General features: G+C 35.9%; 2 protein-coding genes across 2 annotated transcripts in view; both read left to right on the top strand.

The window, feature by feature from the left end:
* The window catches only part of LOC107801717 (uncharacterized), a 33216-nt gene extending 24134 nt beyond the window's left edge, over positions 1–9082 (top strand). The window contains exons 5-10 of the mRNA XM_016625087.2: positions 5400–5432; positions 6244–6322; positions 6499–6551; positions 8267–8327; positions 8585–8667; positions 8769–9082. Coding sequence (XP_016480573.1) covers positions 5400–5432; positions 6244–6322; positions 6499–6551; positions 8267–8327; positions 8585–8667; positions 8769–8858 — 399 coding nt within the window. The 3' untranslated portion in view covers positions 8859–9082. The remainder of the gene's footprint in view (positions 1–5399; positions 5433–6243; positions 6323–6498; positions 6552–8266; positions 8328–8584; positions 8668–8768) is intronic.
* A 1506-nt stretch (positions 9083–10588) lies between these two features.
* On the top strand, positions 10589–13828 carry LOC142180613 (uncharacterized). Its single transcript, XM_075252673.1, has 3 exons — positions 10589–11008; positions 11088–11237; positions 11311–13828. Exons 1-3 carry the CDS (start codon positions 10794–10796, stop codon positions 11354–11356), a joined length of 411 nt encoding a protein of 136 aa, XP_075108774.1. The 5' UTR covers positions 10589–10793; the 3' UTR covers positions 11357–13828.
* The last annotated feature ends 10815 nt before the right edge of the window (positions 13829–24643 follow it).

Genomic DNA, 24643 nt, shown 5'->3' on the forward strand with positions numbered 1-24643 from the left:
ATGTAGTAGTATCACATAAATCATTTTCCAGAAATTCTGTTAGAATAGCAATAGGCAGTTTGGTTATTCAGTTAGCAAAAAATGTAATAATTTTACTGCATTTCCTTGTGTGTTAAACCAGCTTAATAGATTAGCAATTTACCACACTGTTTTTTAATAGTTAAATAATGTTGGATTATTATTAGCTTAAAGTCATAAAAATTAGATTTTTACAAAGTAACTAAATAATAACCATAATACATTTTCAGGCCCAAAGCCAATTGGGTTTATGAATTTGTGTTTTGATTTTTACTAAAACAAAATGAGTTGATCAATAGCATTTACACTTTAACATTTTTGAAATACAAATAAGCTTCAAAATCAGCATTTCGAATATAAAGACTTAGGCAAATTAGTAGGAAGATTGTCTAAAATTTAACAGATTTTGATTTATTCAAAACCCTTTTTACTTTTCTGTTTCAAAAGATAAACAAAAATATAGTTAAAATCCTGCATTTTGTCATTAGTTATATTAATTTCAAATTTCCTTCAAATATGTGTTGGACTAGAGTTCACTTGGACTCATTATTAAGTTTATTTATTTGTCCACAAATAGATTTTGGGCCAGAGTTACTTGTACTCATTAGTAGGCCCAAATCTTCTTGAATGCATTACGTTTAAATTGATTAATTGCTTAACAATTTATTTGGGCCAGATTCATTTGAAATAAGTCATGCCCAAGTTCTTTTAGAATTAATTTAGTTGTTTGAATAATAGACAATATATGTCTTAGGTTAGAGTTCATTTGGACTTAACCTTTGTCAGGCCCCAAACTTCAAAATCTGGGCCTGTTTGGCATTTAATAAATAAAGTTGCCACATTTAATTCAAATAAGTATCTCATGTAGTTTTGTACCTTTACACCTAGTTACCAGTGTTAAAAATAGTGTGAAGCGAGGAAAAACGACAACCCCCATTTCACGAAAAGCGAGAAGCGAAGCGCCCGCTTTTTTTAAGTGAAGCAGAATTTTTAAAAAAAAATTAAAATAAATACGGCATAGACAACACATGTAATTGTAAGCAAATATTCAATACTTCAATTAAAAAGCTAAAGAGTAGCATCAATTAAAGCACAAAATGAGCATCCTATTCTTCTACAAGATTGTCAAGAGTAGCATCAATTGGGCAGAATCTGGGCAGAATTTGGGTAGGTAGAATTTTTCTGAAAAAAATTCGCCAGTATTTCAGCGCTTTTTGGACGTTTAGAAAAAAGAAGAAGAAGAAGAAGAATGAAAATAAAAACATACCTGTTGAAACTTGAAAGCTGTTGTAATGTTGAAGAAGAAGAAGACGAAGAACCTTAGTTTGCTTGAACAAATCGTTGCTTCATGTGAGGAAGAAATCGCTGGTTTTTTGAGGAAGAAAAGGCTGGTTTAGAACCCTAGTTTGTTGCTGAAGAAGTGTCTAAAACAGAAGACTCAACGATTTGGGTCTTTTAATTGAAAAAGACTCGTTTGGGCCTTTTAATTCAAGAAGCGATCGCTTCTTCCGCTCCCGACCGCTTCACCGCTTCTCGCTTTTTAGAGAGAAGCGGTCGCTTTTCTGTACCTGAGCCGCTTTTAGTTGGGGTAACGACCAACCCATCGCTCCGCTTCGCTTCTCGCTTAAAGCGAGGAAGCGGACGCTTTTTTTAACACTGCTAGCTACATGATGTAGAATAGTTTAGTGATATAATCACTTCTTTAGGTGCACTTCAAAATTACGCCTTAATCAAATACTCGTAGAAATGCTTTAGGCGCGATTAATTAACTATCGTGACTATGAGTACGGTTCTCGTGGCATCGTCATGATACCTGATTCCCAAATTCGGGGGTGCATTTCATGTAACTCGATCATAACAATTTCGAATATTAATAAAATACACATGTCGTGAATCACGGGTGCATTTCATGTAGCGTGATACGCGGCGTGTTCCAAAACAAACAAGTGTACGACAATCGTAACTTGTTCTAACAAAATAATTCCATAAATCCTAAAAGCGGTTAAAATAATTAAAAGGCGGTTATAAAGCTAAAAATGCACAATAGATTTAAAACGTGTAGTAAATTAGATAATAGGCCAATGTTAATAGTTTAAGCTACCGTGCTAGAACCACAGAACCTGGGAATGCCTAACACCTTCTCCCGGGTTAATAGAATTCCTTATCTAGAATTTCTGGTTCGCAGACTTATAAAGTAAAGTCGAAATTTCCTCGATTTGGGATTTTAAAATAAATCAGTGACTTGGAACACCAAATAAACTATTCCAAGCGGCGACTCTGATAAATTAATTAATCTCATTTCGATTTATGTCACTTTAATTGGAAAAACTTCCTTGTACCCCCTCGGGGTGTAAATGAGGTGTGATTTTATGGTAAAGAAACTTATGCATTGTGAGAGAGAAAGAAAAGCTTTAGCACTATTGTAGTTTCAGCATGTAAAACTTAACAAGCATATACAGACAGTGTCAAACAAAAAGAAACAGCTCATATTCATCTGAAGTTTCAATTACAAAGCAATCAAACAAGGAAATGGTCATATGTACTTTGAAACAACAGTTAAGTAACAACTAAAGTGAAGATAAGACTGTTGGAGGAATCTCAGAAGCAGAAAACAGCAAACAATGAACAACACAACTTCAGTAGACTCAAAGAATCCCAGAATTTCAAAACTAAACCAACACTTGAAAAACCAGAAATCCTAAGTACATACTCCTAGGAAAATTCTTCATTTCAACTCATTTTTTAACTTGTTAACAAAGAGAGATTTTTTTCTTTTTGGAAGTTTTTCTGAGATTTTCTTTAAATCTGAAATTCAGAGAAGAGAGGAAATTTTTCTGCAGAGAATGATACTACTGATTGTTCATCCTCTTTCTTAGAATGAGGGAAACCTACTTATATAGGCTGCCTAGGGAGAGTATCTTTTTTGGCATATTCCTTATCCTAGGGTAAAAATAGTACTGTCCTTGGTACAACTGTCCTATATTTCAGCATCTTTTTGTAATAGCTAGGACAGCTGTACCGTTTTCAAGGAAATTTCTGATGTTTAGCCTAGGTAGAAACCCATTTTTAACCTTCAAGTTGCTGCTTATTTCAGTCTTAACCTAAACTTTTTCAGTTCAAATAGGTCCCTAAAGTTTCTATCTGTGAGCAATTTAGAACAAACAAGGACAAAACTAAAAAGGGTGAAAATTTGGATCAAAATGCTTAAACAGGTCGAAAAGATGCAGTCTAGACTTAATAGAAGGAAAAGCTTGATCAATTAGAACTGACTAACACTGAAACTAAAAAAAATGCATTTAAACAGTAATCCAAAAATCAGAAATGCAAATGCAAGGAACAAACTGGAATTCAAACTACGTCAATTTGCAAAACTTAAACAAACGAACCTAAATAATTGTCAGCCCTCCTAAAATAAGCCTTTAGACTAGTTTAGGAAATAAGAGCAATCATTTTGAACATGCTGAATCTTAGAGATTGAGACCTAGGCTAATTGGAAACATGCTTTTCCTTTTTTTCTTTCTTTTTTTTTAAAATCTATCAAACAAAAAACCAACATCAAACAGAGCTAGGGGTATGTGAATTAAAAGAAGGGGGGTATTTCAGCATCAATTTAAAACATGCAGTTAAAACAAGAACAATTAAACATGCAGGAAAGAAACAAAACAAAATCAGACAGTCAAAAGAAAAAAGAAAGGGATTTACCGGGTTTTATTTCAAAAACTGGATCGAACCACGAACTCGTCCAAACTCCCTGAAGTGTAAATGGACTTTGACTACCATTAAAACAGTCGACTAATGAAGGTTCTAAGTCCACTTGACCAATTTTGACCGAAAAAATCAGAAAAGGGGAAAAAATTAGGGTTCGACGATTATGAGATTCAAGATTCGGGGAAATTGGCTGAGATTTTTGAGGAATCAAGGGTGAGACAGGGGTGAGGGAAGGTCGAGGACTGTTTGGTATGAATTTGTGGGCTTTGGGGGAAATTAGGGTTTTGGAAACCTAAATTTCGATTCAAGATTCGAGCAGCTAGGCAGTGATTCGAAGGCAAAGGGTTGGGGATTTGTAAAGAGGGGATGAAGGGGAGTTCGGGGTGTTAATTTGGTTAAGATTGGAACAATTAGGTTTTTTAGCTGGATTTTCAATCTAATATTGGAGGAGTTTGGCAGTGATTCGAAGGAAGACAACTAGAGATATGAATTGAAGAGGTGAAGGGGAGCTCATGGTGTTATTTTGGGGAAGATTGGTCCACCGGAACCGCCGTGAGGCGATTTTCGGCGGTGGTTTGCGGTGGAGGCGGCGTGGGGATATGAGGCGGCTAGGGTTTATTGAGAAAGAGATGAGAGTGAAGACTGAAAGAGGTTAGACCGGGGGGGGTGGTTCTCTTCGGACAGTTTTATATAAAATAACTCCCTAGTTCTGAACCGTTGGATTGCTAAGATCCAACGGCTGTGATCAGGCGTTACAAAAACGGGGTCGTTTGGGTTATGGGGGACCTGGACCGGGTATAATTGTTTTGGGCTTGGGTTGGGGGTAACGGATCTAGGCTGGTTTGGGTTAAATTAGCCCAATTTCAAAAAATCAAATTCTTTATTTCCCCTTTTCTTTTTTTTTTCTTTTTTTTTTAAATTAAAAATCCTAATAATTAAAATCCTAAATTATCTTAAAATGTGAAATTAAACTATTTAACTAATTATAAAAATTATAAACATCACTTAATTCTAAATTAAAAGAGAAAAATCAATAAACTAAAAATTAAAAGACAAAATGTTAAATGAGCTATTTTTGTGATTTTCAAATTTCTATGAAACAAATAATTACTGTTTAATTTTAAAAAATGTAAAAACAAATCCTAAATGCAATGCATGATATTTTCGGTTTTTTTTTTTCATGATATTTAATAAAAATTAAATATGCATAGAAATGCAAATAATTAAGAAAATTCTACAAAAATTCCTAAAATTAGCAAATAATTAAGAAAAAATCTATTTTCTTGGATTTTATAGGAGTATTTCGTATAGGGCAAAAATCACATGCTCACAAGTGGGATACATTTGGTTCTTTGTAGTTGATGTAGGAGTTCGGGCTCTCAACTTTCATTATAATATTAAGTGATTCACTTTACATCTAGATAGTGATTTTCCAAAATTTCAGTCCATCCCCTGGTCTCTTTGTTGGGACGGGGGAGCGTTGAAGTAGTGCATGGTCAAAGCCCTACTTTTTTTTGAGTTTCTCTTGGATCGCCGATCCCGTTACATGCTAATGTGCTTTTACTTTTTGTAGTCAATTTCTACCTGTTGAAATGAATCTATCAGCAGTTGTTGCTAACTTACTACAATTTTTTCATGAAGAACTTACCTGTTCATTATCCCTTTTCTGGCAGGTGGTTACTCCAATTGCACCCCTTAGTCAGCAGGTATTGTCCAATGAAATTCTCATTTGTGTGTCTGGATGTATGTCTTTCTATTTTTTTGTTGATGATAAAGCATGGACATGTTCCACTCTTTGGAATAATTTGTACTATAGACAAGAAAATTTGCTGCAACTATGTTGGTAGATTGGCAAACCCTCTTTTCTTTAGTTCTGGCATTCAATCTTTAGACTTCCTGTCCTTTTGCAGTCTTAAACTTCTTTCCACCTTTTTCAGCACTCTTACTGGACTCTTTTGTCTTGTAGTTAGCTGAAAGTTAGGCCAAGGTACTTCGATTTGGTTTCATCATTGAAGAATTTGTCCAATCTGGAGAATGAATTTTGAACTGATAGCTCCCTAATCTCCTTAGTACTGATCATAAATTCTTTGTTCGTCTACTCCATTCACGTTGCTAAAATTGGAATCTGTCTCACCTTGCAAACTGTTACTGGGTTCATGTACCCTACAGTTCCTCTCATAAAAGAAATCCCATCTTTGGGGTAATACATCTGCCTACAAGGAATCTATAATATCTTATGGACGTTGAATTGTTGAGGAACATCTATTGAGAGTTGGACGATTCCCTAGAGGTTTTTCTGTAGTTTTATGCTGCCCCTGTTTCTTGCCCTTTCCTAACCAGCTTGTTCATTGTAGCTGAAAAAAGTATTAAGTTATTGTATAGGGAATACTTTGAGGATAAAAAAGCTTGGTGATGATTCTTATATGCTTGTCATGACGCAATCTGTAATTTTGTCATGCAGTAGTGGCAAGAAGATGTATCCCTTTCATAAAATGATGTTTTCTGTTGCATTTGCAGGCTGGATACTTTTGCCGAGTTTGTGAATGTGTAGTAAAGGATTCTGCAAACTACTTGGACCATATCAATGGGAAGAAGCGTATGTCATATGGCCATAAGTTACCTTCTCACTTATTGCTATGATTTTGCCTTCGAGATCTTTTTTCTTTAGCAATGAGGACTCAGTAAAAGATTTAAAAAAAAAAAAGAGATCTTTTTTCCTTGACGGCTTGCTTCCAAGGATTTACACTCAGTTGTTTATTCTTTTCTTTTCAGATCAGCGAGCATTGGGTATGTCTATGCGGGTAGAACGAGCCTCGCTAGAGCAGGTTGGCTGATCTATACGTCTTGCAAGAGAGTATAGTTTCTGCAGTTCTATACACGCCAGGAGTATGCTTAAAAATTTACATTCAGTTTAATGCATGTCATATCATAACTGAAGTAAAGAGAGAAATTCCACACCAACTAACCACTACCAAAATGAAAAGGGATGGCTTTACTAAGCATAACTTTCTGTAGAAGTGACTAATGTGTCATCCATCTTTCATTTAGTTGCTCGGTACCCAGAGTTTAAGTCATTATCTTTGTAGGTTTTCTGCAGTCTTCAGAAAGATTCAAATGAACTCACTTTAACCCGGGAAGAGGCACATCTTTTCCACCTTGTTTCTTTTCTTTAGCCATGTTATCCACCTCGTAAAGCTCATGGAAAGTGAGGAGAGATGGTCCCCTCAAACATTTAACTGTTCCACAATTTTGAGATTCTGCAACTTCTGGATGTGGAAGTTTGCCTGCATTCCTGCAGAATGGCGTTTAACAAGTCCTTCTGGGGAAGGGAGTGGTTCTCCTTTCTTGCTTTGGCACAAATTAATGGCTAACTGCTACAGGTCTAGAGGTTATTTTCCCCCTCCACTCGTAAGAGGGGAATAAGGTAAGGACTTGAATTTACTTGAAAATGTAATTGGGTGATGTCAGTTTCACTAATCAAAAAAAAAAAAAAATGGAAAAAGAGAAAAGGATGTCATAGTGTTGTCAAAGGGCTTAAGTCTTGAAGCTAGGTGCAAAGCAGGTTGAGCGCTTCGTTTAGCTGGCGCGTTAGTGCATTCACCAAGGGGTTAAGGCATACCCCTCATCACGTACGGGCTTTGTCCTTATTATGCGATGCTAAAGAATAAATATTTCACATAATTGTAAATTTTTAATTCCTTTTGTCCATATAATTGTTATGTGTGTTTATAATTTTAATACTTGAATCACTTATACAATTTTTTTTTTAATTCTTCAATTGTGCATTATTCATCAAACCCAGCACTTTAATTGCATTTGAGCTTAAAACCTCAACAAACCTTAGTTTTTTTGCGTTTTTCACCTTTGATAACACTGGGATGTTAGTTACAGAAGTGGGGGACTGGGTGACCTTGAATGGAGCTAATGGAAATGTGACATATCAATCAGTGGTGGAGCTAGAAGCATGAATGCGGGTTCGGTCGAACCCAATAACTTTTTGCTCAAACAATGTATTTGTGTTAAAAAATTCATTAAATATGTAGAAATAAATACATTTAAAACCCAGTGAGTAGCTCTTAAAATTGTTGTATTAAAATCCAGAACCCATAAAATTGAAATTCTGGTTCCACCTCTAATATCAATTTCATACAATGTCCAAAAAACTTGTCCACACAGTGTGCTGTTGGAGGGCACAGTCGAAGGTATCAACAAGAGAGGGATAGCCTAATGGGAAGTGCCTTCTGCATCCAATCATAGTTTGGGGGTTTGAGCCAGAACAAAGTGGGAAAAGTCACTGTTTGGCTCCTGGATTGGGGAGTGGGGTTTACCATTTCGAGAGAGGAAAGAAGGGGCAGAGTGGAAATTCAAGTGATCCTTGCTATATGTTGGAGGTTTTAGATGATAAGATTCCATGTCTGAAGGTTTTACTTTTTAATATTCCTATTTTTTAACTTCTTTCTTTTTTTAAGAAATAAATTTTGATTGCATTCCTTAGTTGTATTATTGATATGTCTAGATTGCTTAATATCATGATTTTCAGGTTCAACAACGATTTGAATCGCTCAAAAAGCGGAAAGATACGGGGAGCTTCACTGTTCAAGGTAAAGAGTTTTAAATAATCAGTCCCCCAGAATATTGATTGGTTATGCATTTGCTAAGACGAATGGATAATAATAGCAAAGCTCATTGGCTGTTGCTTCTTTGTTAGTAGCACAGCGTGTACTTGCTTTGAATTATGTTATTCTCTCTATTAACTATGTTGTAAGCTTTCCGGTTTTCGTTTCTTTATGACAGCTCTATTTTAGCTTACTAGACGCAAAGATGGGACTGCTATTTACCATCTTTTGTTTCTTTCTAGATTTTGATGAGCGGCTGCTGAAACAACAGCAGGAAGAGGAAGAACGGAAAAGACAACGTCGAGAAAAGAAGAAAGAGAAAAAGGTATGTAGCTCCGTGAAAGCTTGTTTTGAACGATAAGCTTCTCTCTCTCTCTCATAGAACTTTGTTTGATGGATAATTTGTTGATTTGTATTTCTACCCAGAAAGAGAAGGCTGCAGAGGATGAACCCGAAATAGACCCTGATGTTGCAGCTATGATGGGATTTGGGGGTTTCGGGTCTTCGAAAAAATGATCCGTTTAGTCATCTATCTCATGCTAGAGCATAACTCGATCTGCCTACTCTGCTGAGGCCAGTAATTGTTTTTGAAATCGTTCAAAGTGTAACAGATGGAGATGCCTCTTGATGCAGCCAGGACAGTTTGTCAAAATAGCCTTCCGAAGTTTCTGACCAAATGATTGTGAGTTGTGACTATGCATAGCCTTTTCAATTGTTCATTGCTGATTTCACGTCTCAAATTTCTGACCAATTTATTCGTTTTTGCATTATTCGTTTCGACCCGCCCATGTTCGACCTGATCCGTCCGTTTGCCACCCTTACGGCCCTACCCAACCCCCACCCCACCCACTTCACCCCTGCTCCCCAACCCCCACCCCTCGCCCCTCACCCCTCACCCCTCACCCCCAACCCCTACCCTGGTCCCCTCCCCCCTTACACATTTCGTCTTCCATACTATTTACCTAAATTATATTTGTCAAAATAAATATTTTCTCCACACTATCCAAATACTAAAAAATATTATACGGAAAAAGTTTTTCGGTCGCCAACCAAAACATAAGAAAATAAGTGATAAAATCACTCATTTTTCAGAAAAATATTTTCCAAGTAAAACAATTTCCTTCGTACCAAAATGCACCTTAAGTGAATGTCGTTTTTAACTTAGGGTGTGTTTGGTACACAATACTGTTTGCATCTTTTGGTGTGGGTTATTGCCACATACCAAACATCTTCGCCACAAAAGTAACAATGAATAGCGCATATGACAACTGCCTGTTGGGAGCAATTTGATCCAGAGTGACAAGAGCGAGGTTGAAAAGTATCTCGTTTGATGCATAGAACAAACTCAATACTGGTCACAAGCACAACTAAGATGGGGTGGTTTTATTGTAAGATTTGTCATATTTTTACGTTGTTAAAAGGTTGGGACTTCAAAAAAAACCCTTCAAGATATAATCTTTTAACTCGGAGAGAGAGAGAGTCTACAAACAAGTAATGAACAACCTGTTAGAAGCAGATGAAAAATTGCAAGCTTGAAAAACTTGGATAATCAATACAAAGATAAGAGGTGAAGCCTAAACAGGTTCATTCAAATGGCAAGCATCACTATCCTTCTACACGTGAGAGATTCAAAAATCCCTCTACCTCTAACCTGTCCATCGAGCTGTGACAAATCTGTAGAAGAAGAAAAAGAAAAAAGCTTCACTAACGATGCCTTCTCATGAGTTTGGAACCTATTTGTGGTCGTTTTGGACTCAAAAAACAGAAATAAGTGGAAAAAAAACTTAGTGACCAAACTATATAAAATGCGGTTTTAAAGTGCGCTTTACTTTAACATCCGTTTGGGACGTTAAGGTAAAGCGCATTTTAAAACCACGTTTTCAAAATATGATTTACCTATTTTGTGGGCCCACCAATAACTCTTCTGCACTTAACTGACATAACAATAATTCAAATATGTAAAACGCCCTTTTAAACCGCGTTTTCGACCCCCCCCCCCCCCGGGATTGGGCATTGCCTTATTTAAAGGAGTTAAGGGTTTTGCAAAAATCCATTCAGAAATATTCTCAACTCCTGATAAATTTTTCTTGTTAAATTCTCAAGCATTTTTTCATAATGTCTGAAGAGCGAAAAGTAAGGGTTTCATTATATTGGGGGAGGGGGGGATGGTTGAGGTTGTGGTGGCGAATAACTCAGTGAGGTATAGTTTATCTCCACAGAGTCATGTTAAGTTGCCACTTACAATGGAGTATGATAGACTGATATCGTTGTTATGTAATAAAATGAGTGTAAGCAAATGTTCGGTGAATCTTAAAATAATCGGAAGATATCCGTATTCTGTTACTCCGCAAGGGGTTGCTTGTTACACTGAGTTTAATATCGAGGATGATGAAACTCTGAGAAATTTTTTTCCGGGACTCCGGATGAATACCGTGAATTTATTTGATAACCATGTTGGAAATTTACGTGAAGGTTGAAGAAGTTTGCAATAATGAGGTTGCGCAAAGCAGTGATAACCTTCAATCATCAGGTGGTTATTTTGGAGCAATTTTAGCCGAACATGTCTCGGCTGAAAGAGTGTGGCCGGATCTAAACTTATCTCCACGGGCAAATGAGGAGCGAGAAAATAATTTCTCTCCTACTTTACATAATCCACAAGACGACTGGTAAACTTCAATTTTCCTTTGTGTTACGATATTTATTTTTGTTGTATTGAATTTGTATTAACACTTATATTCTCCACAGGGGGTACCGTCCAGATATGAATTTTACAAGTTATGAACCCACGCCCAGTTGGAATATGCGTAGTTTTGGTGAGTTGGATCATGGTGGTCCATCCGGGAGTCATCACCAACAGGATAATGTCCATAATGGAATGTCAACACATTACGACTTGTAAGTGAAGTGATATAGCTATATGTAAAGTATTTATCAATTTGAATAGCTTATTATTTTGTTGTTTGTGCAGTGAAAACGAGCAACTTGATGGTCTTGTCCTCACTCAGTTGCCGTAGACGACGTATTTACTCGGGATTTGGCAGGTGCGCAGAGTCAGGAAGATAATACTCCCTCCGTTCCAATTTATGTGAACCTATTTGACTAGACATGAAGTTTAAGAAAAAATGAAAACTTTTGGAATTTGTGGTCCTAAACAAGTCAAAAAGGGGTTCAGAGTATTTGTGTAATTATAAAAGCTTCTCATTAAAGATAGAATTGTAAGTTTAAACTAAATTATTTCCAAATTTAGAAAGGGGTCATTCTTTTTAGAACAGACCAAAAAAGAAATAGGTTCACATAAACTGGAACAGAGGGAGTAGTGATTATGACAACAATGCCGATGAGTTTGGAGATGACACACCCTTCCCTGACGAGGGTGATGATGATGAGGAAGAGAATGCCGAACCTGATTTGACAAGGGAGCATGCTCCACTTCCCGTTAGACCAAGAGTGTACGAGTCCCACGTGTCGTTTCATTCAAAGCATATTCCCTACCTTGATCATTTGCCAAGTATGCCAGATGTGGATGGCCACACAAAGGATTTTGATGAAATTCGGACAACAATGTGAGATGAGTCTAGACCAACGATATTGGCAAATGGCATGCTTTTTCCTGATAAAGCGCGCCTAAGCAGGGCGGCAAAAATATACAGCGTAAAAGAGTATCGTGAGATGACGGTATAGGAGACAAGTCTAGATGTATACAAGGTTGTTTGCCGTAGATGGTTACGGTTGTCATTGGATGTTGCATGCGGGCAAGAAGAAAACAGGTATCTGGAAAGTGGGTAAATATATTGGCACCCACATTTGTGAAATGGACACATTCAATGGGAATCATTTCAACTTGGATGTTAACTTGATTTCTCTTGTCCTGATTCCACACATTGAAGCGTCCATAAGGTACAAGATCATAGAGTGTATTACATCTGTCCACCAGGAATATGGGTGTACTATTACCAAAAGAAAGACATATCTCGGGCGCAAACGTGTATTTGAAATTGTTTATGGTGACCAGGATAAGTCATTTGCATATCTACCCAGGTACATGGCAGCATTGCAACACCTTAACCCCGGGACTATTGTTGAATGGAAGCTTGAGCGGAGTGCAGGAATACCAGAATATATATTCAGATACGTGTTTTGGGCATTTAAACCAGCAATTGATGGTTTTGTGCATTGCCGTCCGGTAATATCCATAGACGGTACTCATGTCTATGGAAAGTATAATATTAAGCTATTGATCGCTGTTGCAGAAGATTCCAACGGACAAATATTTTCCCTAGCTTTTGCCATCTGTGCCAATGAAAGCCAAGAGACGTGGATGCTATTTTTGAACCACTTGAAGGAGCACGCTGTCAAACAACGTTAAGGTATTTATCTAATATCTTATCGGCATAAGGGTATATTAAGTTCTATAGAGCATTTGCCTGAATAATAGGAACCGTATGCATACCACCGTTACTGTGTGAGGCATCTGAAGGCCAATTTCCAGAAGAAATATCCCAATAAGGACTTGCATGATTTAGTGTGGATGGCTGCAACTGATCACCAAGAGTGCAAATTCAGGAGACGCATGGAATCGATCCGGCAGGAAGACAAAATAGCCTATCATTGGTTGATGCGACATGAGCTTCACAAGTGGACATTACATGCGGATGGTGGCAGACGATGGGGAACCCTGATTACAAATGTGTCGGAGTCTTTCAACGGGTTACTGAAGTCTGTATGTGGATTGCCTGTCACTGCCATGGTGCGGATGTCATTCAAACAGTGATGGAGAGGTTTGTTGAAAGGCATAGATGTGCATCAGAATTGATGGAGAGGGGTGTTGAATTTATGCCAATACCAATAAAAAGATTTGAGAAATACAGGAGGCGAGCACATTGACATTCATTTTTACAGTATTGCAACGAGCGAAATATTTTTGAAGTTCGCACCGCTATCTATCAAAATCTAGGGAATAATATACACACCGTAAATGAAGCCAACAGGTTGTGTTCTTGTGGGAAATGGTCCATCTACCACATGTCATGCTCACATGCCATCAAGTGCTTTCAACATACATGTTTAGGGCCAACCAACTATGTTGATAAGCAATACAATGTTGCTGCATACTTAACACATATAGTGGGCAGTTGCAACCAGTGAGTGTTGAGCATTATTGGCTGCCGGAACCATTTAAAATGGTGTGTAACAAGGACTATTTGCGTAAGCTACAAGTGCAAAAATAGCGTGTATACAGAACCAAATGGATGTTGGTGATACCGTTTATGCGCGTAAATGTGGCATATGCCCGCAAACAGGACACGACCGTCGTAAATGTCCTTCAGCAGGTTTGGGTGGCGGTGGTAATCCAGCTCCTGGTGGAAGTTCATCTAATGTGCCCAACTATCAAGAATACACGTAGTGTTTTGTTTTCGTAATGTGTTTGTAATAAGTGTATGTACTTGTTTATCTTGCAGAATGTATGAAAGAAAATTATGTTTCCATTGCTGTTATATCTTTTTGATATTTAACATTAATACTTCAGTACAACAATCTAACATAAACCTATTTAAAATACCAAAAATGGCCATTCGCCATTATTTCATTGTCACTGTCTTTAACTTCTTCGTCAACATCGTGTATGTACCCTTCGGGACCGAGGGCATCGTAATCTAGGCCCTAGTTGACACACATTTCTCCCATTTCATCGCTATCATCAAGAAGACCACTTGCCTGATTTCTACAACAGTATGGGACACCCACGTCCAACGTCTGTGGTAGAAACTTAGGTAGTCCCTCCTACTCGACAACCGTTGGGAAAACAGGATAATCATTGTCTTTATGCAATTTATCATTTTCTAATAAATCCAGTACTGATCCTCCATTCCTCTCAAGAAGTTAAGATCATCCATTGAATGATGAACAACAAACGCCTTTTCCATATCTAGAATATCCTTTATCAAATGCCTAATCACTTCTGGTCATCTTTGTGTGTGTTTGTTTGGAAGGCTACTCACCTGGAAAAGTTGTATTGTACCGTAAAGAATCATTAGCACGCGAAGCATATCACGCTTACATACCACGTTATGTGTATTGTCTTGTCGAGCTGATAAAGCTGTCATTCTACAAAAGTTGCTCGCCTAGAAAAGCTGTATTGTACCGTAAAAAATCATTAGCACGCGCAGCATAGCATGGTTACATACTACGTTATGTGTGTTGCCTTGCCTATAAATAACGAGCGAATTTTAGTTATTATCTACGCTTAACCAAAACAAATAGCAACACTTTCCATAAAGCATGGTTTTTTTTCATTAACAAATGTCTGAACGCATTTATGTACCAATGTACTATTGTGGCAAACGTTGTATGGTGTTGGACTGTTGGGAGGATGGTCATGTTGGGTGTAGATACTGTATGTGTGTGAACATGTTTGGAGGCAACAACGGAAATTATTGCAATTTTGAGGTATGGCTTGATGAACCCTATAAGCAGGAATGCTACAAACGATCTTTGCAGTATTATCATGATATGAACAAGAGATACGAACTCAATGAGATTGAAATTAAACGAGAAATTGCGGAGTTGAAGGAGAAACTAAAAGAGGCGGAAGAAGAAAAAAATCAACTGGAAGAGAAATTTAAGTGGTTGGAGCAAATAATATTAGGCGGTTAAACAATGACATCTATGTGTTGAGTATAGTATTTTTTTCTTTATGTTTTCCGTATCATGTGTTTTCATTAGTTGTACTGAATTTAAATTATGTTAAGTTGCTATGTTTGTGTTTGTGGTGTAGTATTAAAATAAAGAAGAACCGGGAAAAGAAAAACATAATGCGTATATAATGTAAACATAAAAAATTATTGTTATTATTTACATAAAATAATATTTACATAAAATACAAAAAAAATCAATGTGTCCCACAGCCTGTGTGCTTCAATGCAGCCGCTGACCTGAGGCGCATCCCATCCCACCCGGATACGCTATCAGGATCATCCTCATCATGTCGCCTCTTTATCGTAGGATGCACTGCAGTATGATCGTCAGTAGTGCTGACACGATTGGTAGAAGGGGTCGTCGGTCCATCAACAACCTACATAAGAATAAGTCAGATCAGTATATGAAAACATATATTAGTAATGGACGTGTTAAGTCAAATTTTTTTTAAATTGTCTTACCATGGTCTCGTCGGTTTCTTGAATATAAACATTCATTGCATCCAGGTCAGCATCGCACAAAGTGGCCTCCGTGACGGGCGGGGATGAAGCCTTAATAGGAAAATTATAAAGTTATTTATGGCGAATCAATTAGATAAAAATAAATTTAAATTTAATAGTAATACAAACATACCTGCGCCTGTGAAAAATCCCTTGCACCCGTCGATGATGAGCCATAGCTCAGCCGGCGCCCACTATCCACATGTTGGGTCAGCCGATCCTCAACAGCGGTCGATGGGCTTGGAAAGTACTGATCCCAATCCTCTCCGGTAATGCTCGTGCCCGTGATCAACAATGGATCTGACGGGGTCACCTGTGAAGTCACTAGAGTAAGCAACAACTGAAGGCTGAATGGCGACATGCTGCTGTGATGCTTGTCTGGCTGATGGAGGTCACCCGACAGATCAGCTCCAACATCCTCAACAGGTGCCTCAATACCCCCTTGCTGGGGACCACCTCCTCACCGGCCCCCACGATCCTGTGGGATAGCCCTGCCTCGTGCTCCCCTACCTTGTAGGACAACCCTACCTCGATGGTAATACTCTAGCGCCACATAAGCAAGGTCGTATACAAAGCGCTCATCCTCTCGGGGTCACTGCAGTGTACGGGTAGCCAGCTTTGTAACCTGCCGGCCATACTCGTGCAAAATGGCCGCTCCCTCACCGGCATGCTGCTGCATCTGCATTCCCAACTGGTGAAATAAATATAGGCCAATAGTCTGCACATCGTGTAAAATATAAATTACGGAACGTTAGGTTACAATTATAAGTAAAAATACCAAATAATATAGCAGTGCCTCGTGCCTCCCGATGTATGGAACGTACTGACCGCCAGCTCGATGAATGGGTTTCCCGATGAAAAGTCGGGTAACGCTGTAGTACCATCCCATATAATATGATCAGTATCCAGCCGACTCGGTAAGGGGGGGAGGGGGAGGATTCAGGTCAAATCGTCGGTCCCAAGTATCGATCTACTCCTCTAGCCATGCCAAATATGCATCGTCCACTCTGGAACGATCATCCCATTGGAAATATGTGGTCTGCCAGGTGGGCGGTATCGGTACGAGCTACGAACGGCCAAACTGGCGAAGTACCCACTCGGTGGCATGTTGCTCCACAATATCAAGGTACATCAACGGGACGGAAGAGCCCCATAAGTCGGCCGGTCGAGCAATAATCGGGCAAGCCAACTATCAGCTCGTTGCTGTATGTCATCCAGATGAACTATTAAGTAACAACAAAAACGTGAGTATACGTAACACATGTGAAGCTATGACAAGTAAACTTAGGTATACATTTACCTGTGCGCCTTCCAGCAAATCCAAGATATCCATGCACAAGGAGAGATTATGCCTAGCCTCGTACTCACACGTATATCCCCACCGGAGAACCCACCTCCTAGCTAGAGGGAGCAACGGAGGTGGTACATCTGGAGCTAATGGTGGTAGAGGTGGCTGGAACTACAGGAACCTCTCCCAGGCCCAAACCTAACATAAAAAGTTGACGTAAAATTTAAGATATATTTTTACCAGGTATATTAAAATAAATAGAGTATTCGAATATGTTGTCACCTGTAGCAGCGGAAAAAATCCAGCAACGTCACGTTGGGTGCCCATGCTCGCCCGGCACATCTTCCTGTACAAGTAGGCGAGAGCAGCAGCACCCCAGTTGTACTGGGTAAATCATCTAGCCGCTCAAGATGATGAAGAAATCTCAAGCTGACTAGGTTTCCCAAAGTGTTCGGTAACAAGACCCCTCCAAACATAAGGAGTAACAACAACCTCGTATATAGGTAAACATGATAATCCGATGTATCACCATCGATGTCAGGATGCAATATCTCCAAATACTCTCGAATAGTTGTCAACGAAAAATGATTGGTCCCAGTCAGTACATTCTCATCTTGTGGCCGGAAACCAGTGAGTTTCTGCAGCATGTCCAGGTACTGCACACCTGTCATCTCTCTTATGGCATGCGACAGAGCAACGGGGTATCCATTAACGGGTAGCCCATATATAACCTCCACTTCCTGCAGTGTGATGGTGGCCTCGCCAATGGGCAAGTGGAATGTGTGCGTCTCCGGTCGCCACCGCTCTATCAAGGCAGTGACCAAAGACCAATCGAGCTGCAGCCGCCCGTTCTCCAAAATCCTGTAGAAGCTCGTATCCCGCAGGCGTCTAACTATACTGGGATGGAGAACTTTTCCCTTTAGAAAGTCCCACATGTCGTCCACTCTCCTTATGCAGAGAGTCTGGGCCAGTAACTCTCCCTCCCTTATTTGGGAGGACCTATAATCGCCCTGTAACGACAGTAGCTCATCGCTGGAAGGTCCAGGATGCATAGGCGGAACCTCCATGTCATCTACTGTAAATTAAACAACATTAATTACATGTTAGTTTTATAATTTTATATGTTTGTTTGTAAATTAAATAATTAATTTTTATAATTATATAATATTTAATTATTATATATTCACACAAGGGTTCTAAGCTCGATATTTGAGGCCCTGTAGCATCAAGATATCCTGAATTCTTATAAGTGTTAGTTTTCTTATTTTACATGTTAGTTTTATAATTTTATATGTTTGTTTTTAAATTAAATATTTAATTTTTATAATTATACAATATTTAATTATTAAATATTCACATAAGGGTTCCAGGCTCGATATTTGAGACCCAGTAGCACCAACATATCATGAATTTTTGTATGTTTTATTTTTATTATTTTACATGTTAGTTTTATAATTTATATGTTTGTTTGTAAATTAAATAAGCAAAATCTTTATAATTATATAATATTTAATTATTAAATATTCACATATGGGTTCCATGCTCGATATTTGAGGCCCAGTAGAAAGATAGCCTGAATTCTTGTATGTGTTAGTTTTCTTATTTTACATGTTAGTTTTATAATTTTATATGTTTATTTTTAAATTAAATAGTTAATTTTTATAATTATACAATATTTAGTTATTAAATATTCACATATGGGTTCCAGGCTCGATATTTGAGGCCCAGTAGTATCAAGATATCCGAAAAATATTGTTCTTTTCTCATGTTATTTTTTTACGATTGTTGGCTATAACTGCGCAGAGTTTGTGTTTGATCTATCAATTTTTTTGACGTATTTTTGAGTATAAGAGATACTTAAACTACAAGGATACTACAGTAAAAGGTACTACATTTTACTACCCTAAAAGAGTACTATATTACTAGTTTTTAAGCAAATAAATAATATAAACCGGATAAAAAATAACAAATATATTTAATTACAAAACATTCACGAAAATACATATACAACAGTAAAAAGTAACTTATTAACATTTTTTTAAACAAATAATAATAATTTCTCAATTGAAACATATTTTTTTAGCACACTAATATCTAAGTCCGGATAAAAATAAAATACCAGTTTGATCGCAAAAAAAAAACACAAAACAACATAGATCACATGTAAAATAACTAATATGCATTTTTTATACAAGTTTCGACAAAAACTAAATCGGAATACCTCGATTTATGTTTTTTGGAAAGTTGAAGAATTAGAGATTTTAGTCCGAAACGAGCAACCATGACGAGAGAAGGCCTTAACTAGGATGTGGGACCAACACTCTTTACTTTTTATGGGACGGGTGAGATTCAACTCGAGTTTTTTATCTCGTTAATGGGGGAGGGGATCACCGCGGGTTCGAATTTTAAAATTGGGGGGGGGGGGGGGGGTCTGGTTTGAACGTGAGGGAAGGAAAGAGGACGGGTATTTGAAGATGAAAAGCGTGGTTTATTAAGGCGTTTTATATAAAACGCTTTATTAAACTACGTTTTATCTAAACATCCAATCAGCTTTAGGTAAAGTGTATTTTGAAAGCGCGGTTTAAAACCGCATTTTATATAGTTTGGTCACTAAGTTTTTTATCCACTTATTTCGGTCTTTTGAGTCTAGAAATACCACAAAACGGACGTTAAAGTAAAGTGCGGTTTAAAATCGCATTTTATATAGTTTGGTCACTAAATTTTTTTCCCACTTATTTCGGTCTTTTGAGTCCAAAAAGACCACAATTGGGTTCCGGACTCGCCTCTTATTGGTATCATCTGAATATATATATATATATATATATATATATATAAACATGGTGACTTGGTACCTCTCTTTGGCCAAGGATCCTATTTATCCTTTTTCTCTTTTTTTTTTTTTGCATTTTTCTCTAATTTTTATTTTAGTAAATTAGCTCAATAATAGCTTGAGTCTTTTTGATTCCCCTACTTTTATTATACTCAAAATGACACCTTCTTAAACTTTCTACCGTTTCAAAATGACACCTTATTAAACTTTTTTCTATTGTTTCAAACTCTTTCCCTTCCCCATAATTGCTTATTAATTTGATACATTAACATCTCATATATTGTGTTTAAATAAAGGGCTAATGTGTTTAGACACCCATTGTAAGGCTATGTCACCTTCTTAATAAACCAAGCTTGATTCGTAACTCGTCTTTCCTTGCCAAAGTAGTGCACAATCTTCATTTTCCTATGTTATATGTCCTCCTTTCTAGCTCATTGTTTATCTACATCCATTTTCTATGTATGTGATTTTTATATTCAATATTTGTTTATTTTTTATTTCTATTCATCTAAATATTGATATCTTCAACCATAACTTTAGTTAAAGTTGTGATTTTTGGTGCTGGTGTAAGCAGTGATGCTAAAGTTTTGTAGTTGATGATGCAATAAGTGAAGCAGCCCAAAATGAACTTCTGCAAGTGGTATTAGATTTTCGGGAGGTAAAATTATTGTCTCTAACATGCAAAGGTGATATGGTATTAATCAATATGCATGCGATTTGATTTATTTAGTATAAAAAGAAGTTTCTAAGAGAATTTATATTCTTATGTTTTTTGCACAATAAATTTGTCCAATATATTGATATATATATATATAAAGGAGGGACAAAGAGATAGCTAGGAAATGTATTTATTTTTCTCAAGTTTTTGGGATTTTCTCTATTTTAATACAAGATTCTATATCTATTAAACTTAAAAACGAGATTCTAACTGCAGTTCCATAATAAATATAGAAAGAGAAAGGCGTTTTTTCCAAAACGAATAAATGCTACGATTGTAACGGTGCAAGCATTACACAGTATAATGATGCAACGATCATAACGTTTTACTGTTTTTGAAACGGTCTATTAAAGAAATATTTTAAGCAGCCCATTTCAAAGAAAAGTAAAAACAACTTCTTTGTTTTTAGTAGAATACATGTATAAAATGAAAATGTATCCAAAAAGACAAGAAATACCATCTATTTATGCACAATAAATTCACCCTACAGCCAGTAAGCCGATATACACTAGGAACAACCAAAAGCCCAACATCCCTTAGGCTTCCATTCGTTCTTCTTTTGGACATCATTAGGAGATGCTTCGAAATTGGCAATCATATTTTCTATTATTTTCTATGATGGTCAGACTTCTTTGAAATATCAGGCGTCCAATGTTTTCTACAATAAAGTACTTCTAAGCTTGGTATTGTAAATCTATAGATTTTTTCTTGTGTTGACTTGATGAAATAATACTATATTTTATTGTATAAAGTATATAAAATGTTAGTGGATCGGAGTAATTCTTTTGCAATTTATGATAGCTTTGAATGGTAATTAATTTGATATCTAATGATACGTGGTTAAATCAGTTTAATTACAAAACTGAAAGCTTGCTATTTCACTGTCTTCATCAATGAGATGTAATAGCATATGACATATTTTCTTTGTTTCTACAGATTTTTACTGTTATGACTATGTCCAGTTATGTAAAAATTTACATTTGAATATAGCAAGCTTCTTTCGTTCGTTCGTTTTAGCAACTTATGTTAAAATATCCAAAAATCCTATATTAAATGTTTAGAGTCTCATCCGATTCCTTATAGTGAATGTTTATTTATATGTAATGTCTCTCTGCTTGAAATTTCAGCTCGTAGGAAAGTTTAATTCGAGGGCGTTTAGTGCTATATGGAAAGCAAGTTTGGAGAGAGTTGTACTTTCATGGAGAAATTGCAAAGTGTTAGAATCAAAAAGTGAAGCAGAAATTGGAATATTTCTTCGGGTTCTAAGGAGGTTGATAGTAATGATATATCAAATTACACATGGGTTTGAGAGGGTACTTGTGACGAATTTATTTTTTCAGAGAGAAAATTTAGACTTAGAAATCTGCCGACTTGAAATACTCAATAAAACAATAATCAATACTCCTATAAAAATTTGATACTCCAGCAGTTTTCGCTACAAGATAGCATGATAAACTCTTATAACTACAGAAATATTAACAGTAAAACTCATTTCCTACTGTGAAAGGACACCATCTCCAAGCAAAGGATATAAAGGTATGCAAAAAATAAATAGACAAATGCAAAGAAAAGAATAAATATAAAGAGAAGATATGAATAAGGAAAGAGAAGGAAAAACCAAAGGAATAGATGTGTGAATTTTCAGTTTGACAATTAATTCTGTTATTGAAGACGTTATTAACATCGTTTTCTTCTTTAATTTTGTCGTAATTTGATTAATTACTTTTTCCCCCTATTTTAAAATTTTAACGAGTGGAGAAAATTATATATTCAAGACACTTCTGTATACACATCTATCTATATTATTAATAAAAATACGAATAATAATGTTGGTATATGAAAATATCCTTGAACAATTGAAATTTAGTTCTACCGGTGAAGGCCATAATTGTCATTACAATGAAGAGTTCTATTAAATAGGGAGTTATCCGACTAAAACATAAAGTTTATAAAGAGTCCGTATCAAATTGCACGTTATTGTTACCCTAGAAACATTAGGCCAAGAAATTCAAGAGCCACTATTTGTTTAATTTTATTAAAAAGAATCACTTTAATCAAGTACTACTCTTTCAACTGAATATATACGTCTAATAAAGTATGTATTTTCAAATAAGAATTAGGACTATCATCTATCAAAAGGAATGAGATAGATTTTCAAATACAGTTAATTAAAAAAAGAGACCTATTCTGAGCTTTTACTATCAATAATTTTCTTTGCTTCCACAATAATTTGCAAACCACAAGGCTATAGACACTACAATGGTATGACGAGTAATACAAAACGTTACCAATTATACCATAGACGGCAATCGTGAACCGCAAAGAATTTGGCACTCGCTTGATTCGAAAAAGAAATATGAAGTGCAAGACAAACGTAAATTTCATTGTCTATTAGAATATGCAATTCCGTCTATTATTGAATTTTTATAGTCTAAAAAAGTTATATACAAAATTATCCTCAAAACATTGATCAACTGTTATTGAACGCCGGATAAAATTGTTATATTTAAACTTACCTAATTTTAAAAATTCAATTAAAATTGTGCCTAACTTTGGTGAATCATCAATGTACTAAATTCAACAATAGTCATATCCTGTTCCAAATGTAAGACTTCTATATTTTTTTACATTAACTATATTGCTAACAAATTAAGCGATTGAAATTATTTTATCAAAGCAAAGAAAAAAGCCTAAATAAGAACTGCTTTTGAAAGTTGATTTGCTACTCAAACAACTTAGGATTACGTTAAAGAATTATATGTACATGCTAATAACATAATTATATGGAAACAGCCTCTCTACCCTTCGGGGTAGGGGTAAGGTCTGCGTACATATTACCCTCCCCAGACCCCACTTGTGGGATTATACTGGATCGTTGTTGTTGTTGTTGTTGTTGTTGTTGTTGTTGCTAATAACCACTATAAAGAATCAGATTCTGTTTGCTTTTAAATATCCTTTTTTGTCTAGCAACTTGGTAAATCATTGTTACCTTAACAATTTATTGATAATTTGGAATTTTATTGAGAAAGAATGGAAAGTTGTTGTTTTGTCATAAAGTACTTTCCCTAAGACAAGTTCCATTGAAAGAAAATAAATTAAAACAAAGAACTTGCTTTTGGATTACTTGATCCTATTAGTTGTTAATTTCATTATAATAGGACTTAGATTTTGAGGAGCTTGATGGATGGAAAGAAACTAATCATAAGAATAGATATGCTTTTAAATATAAGTTTATTTTTAATTTTTGGATAAAACAAATAAAAGTGCCTTGAAATTTGGTGATGCCTGATACCATGGAATATTTAATAAGAACTTGATAGTATTATAATTTTAAAAAATAGAATATACATGTGATCAAACTTCTTTTACCGTTTAAGCAAATTTTATAAAAGTGCTATGTAATTATATTTCATAAATATGAGAATCAAATGAAGAGATGACATTTGTCATCTATTCGCAACTGTGGACGTGTTCTTGCAGAACGCAGATTGTTTGACTTCCTCATTCAATTTAAATTGGAAACCTATTAAAATTAATCAGTTTATTATTATCATTAATACACTAAATCTTAATCTAAAATTGACCTCCTTAACATGAATCATTTAGGTTGAACTAAAGTAAATTTTTGCATCACAAAAAGAAGGTACCGTTGCATTCTTAACATGAATTAACAACTGAAATCTAAAACTATGCGATTTCAAAATGTTTAGTTTCATTTTGTTTTTTGATTGCGTCAAGAAAAAATTAATGAGTTTGTTTACACTATATGTTATACTTTGTTATTTTTTATTTTAAGGAACAGATTATTAAATAATTTGAGAATATATATGCAATTGAAAGTGTTTTACTTTTGGTATGCGTTACAATATTTAACAACAAATATTCGTGCATCGCACGAACATAGAGACTAGTATATATAAAATAAAGAACCATTTTTTCTAAACAAATATCCATGTAACCAAATTATTTACTAAGCAAAGAAAATATATCAATTGTAAGTTTATGATATAGTTTAATAATTTCGTATGTATGTCTTGCCTATATTTTTTAGTTTTCTAACTTTTATGTATTCAGAGATTTTTTCCCGTTAACAAGAAATTCAATATATGTAAGAACTGCTTTTTTTGTTCTCTAAAACCAGACATACAGTTTATGATATAGTTTTCAATATATTTAAATAAATACCAGACAGATATGATATTTTGCCTGAGTAAGGAGCTTCTTGGGGTTCGATTTCTTTTCATAAGAGAAAAGAATATTGTAAAAAAG

This window comes from Nicotiana tabacum, chromosome 5, assembly GCF_000715075.1.
Source record: "Nicotiana tabacum cultivar K326 chromosome 5, ASM71507v2, whole genome shotgun sequence".
Lineage (NCBI taxonomy): Eukaryota > Viridiplantae > Streptophyta > Magnoliopsida > Solanales > Solanaceae > Nicotiana > Nicotiana tabacum.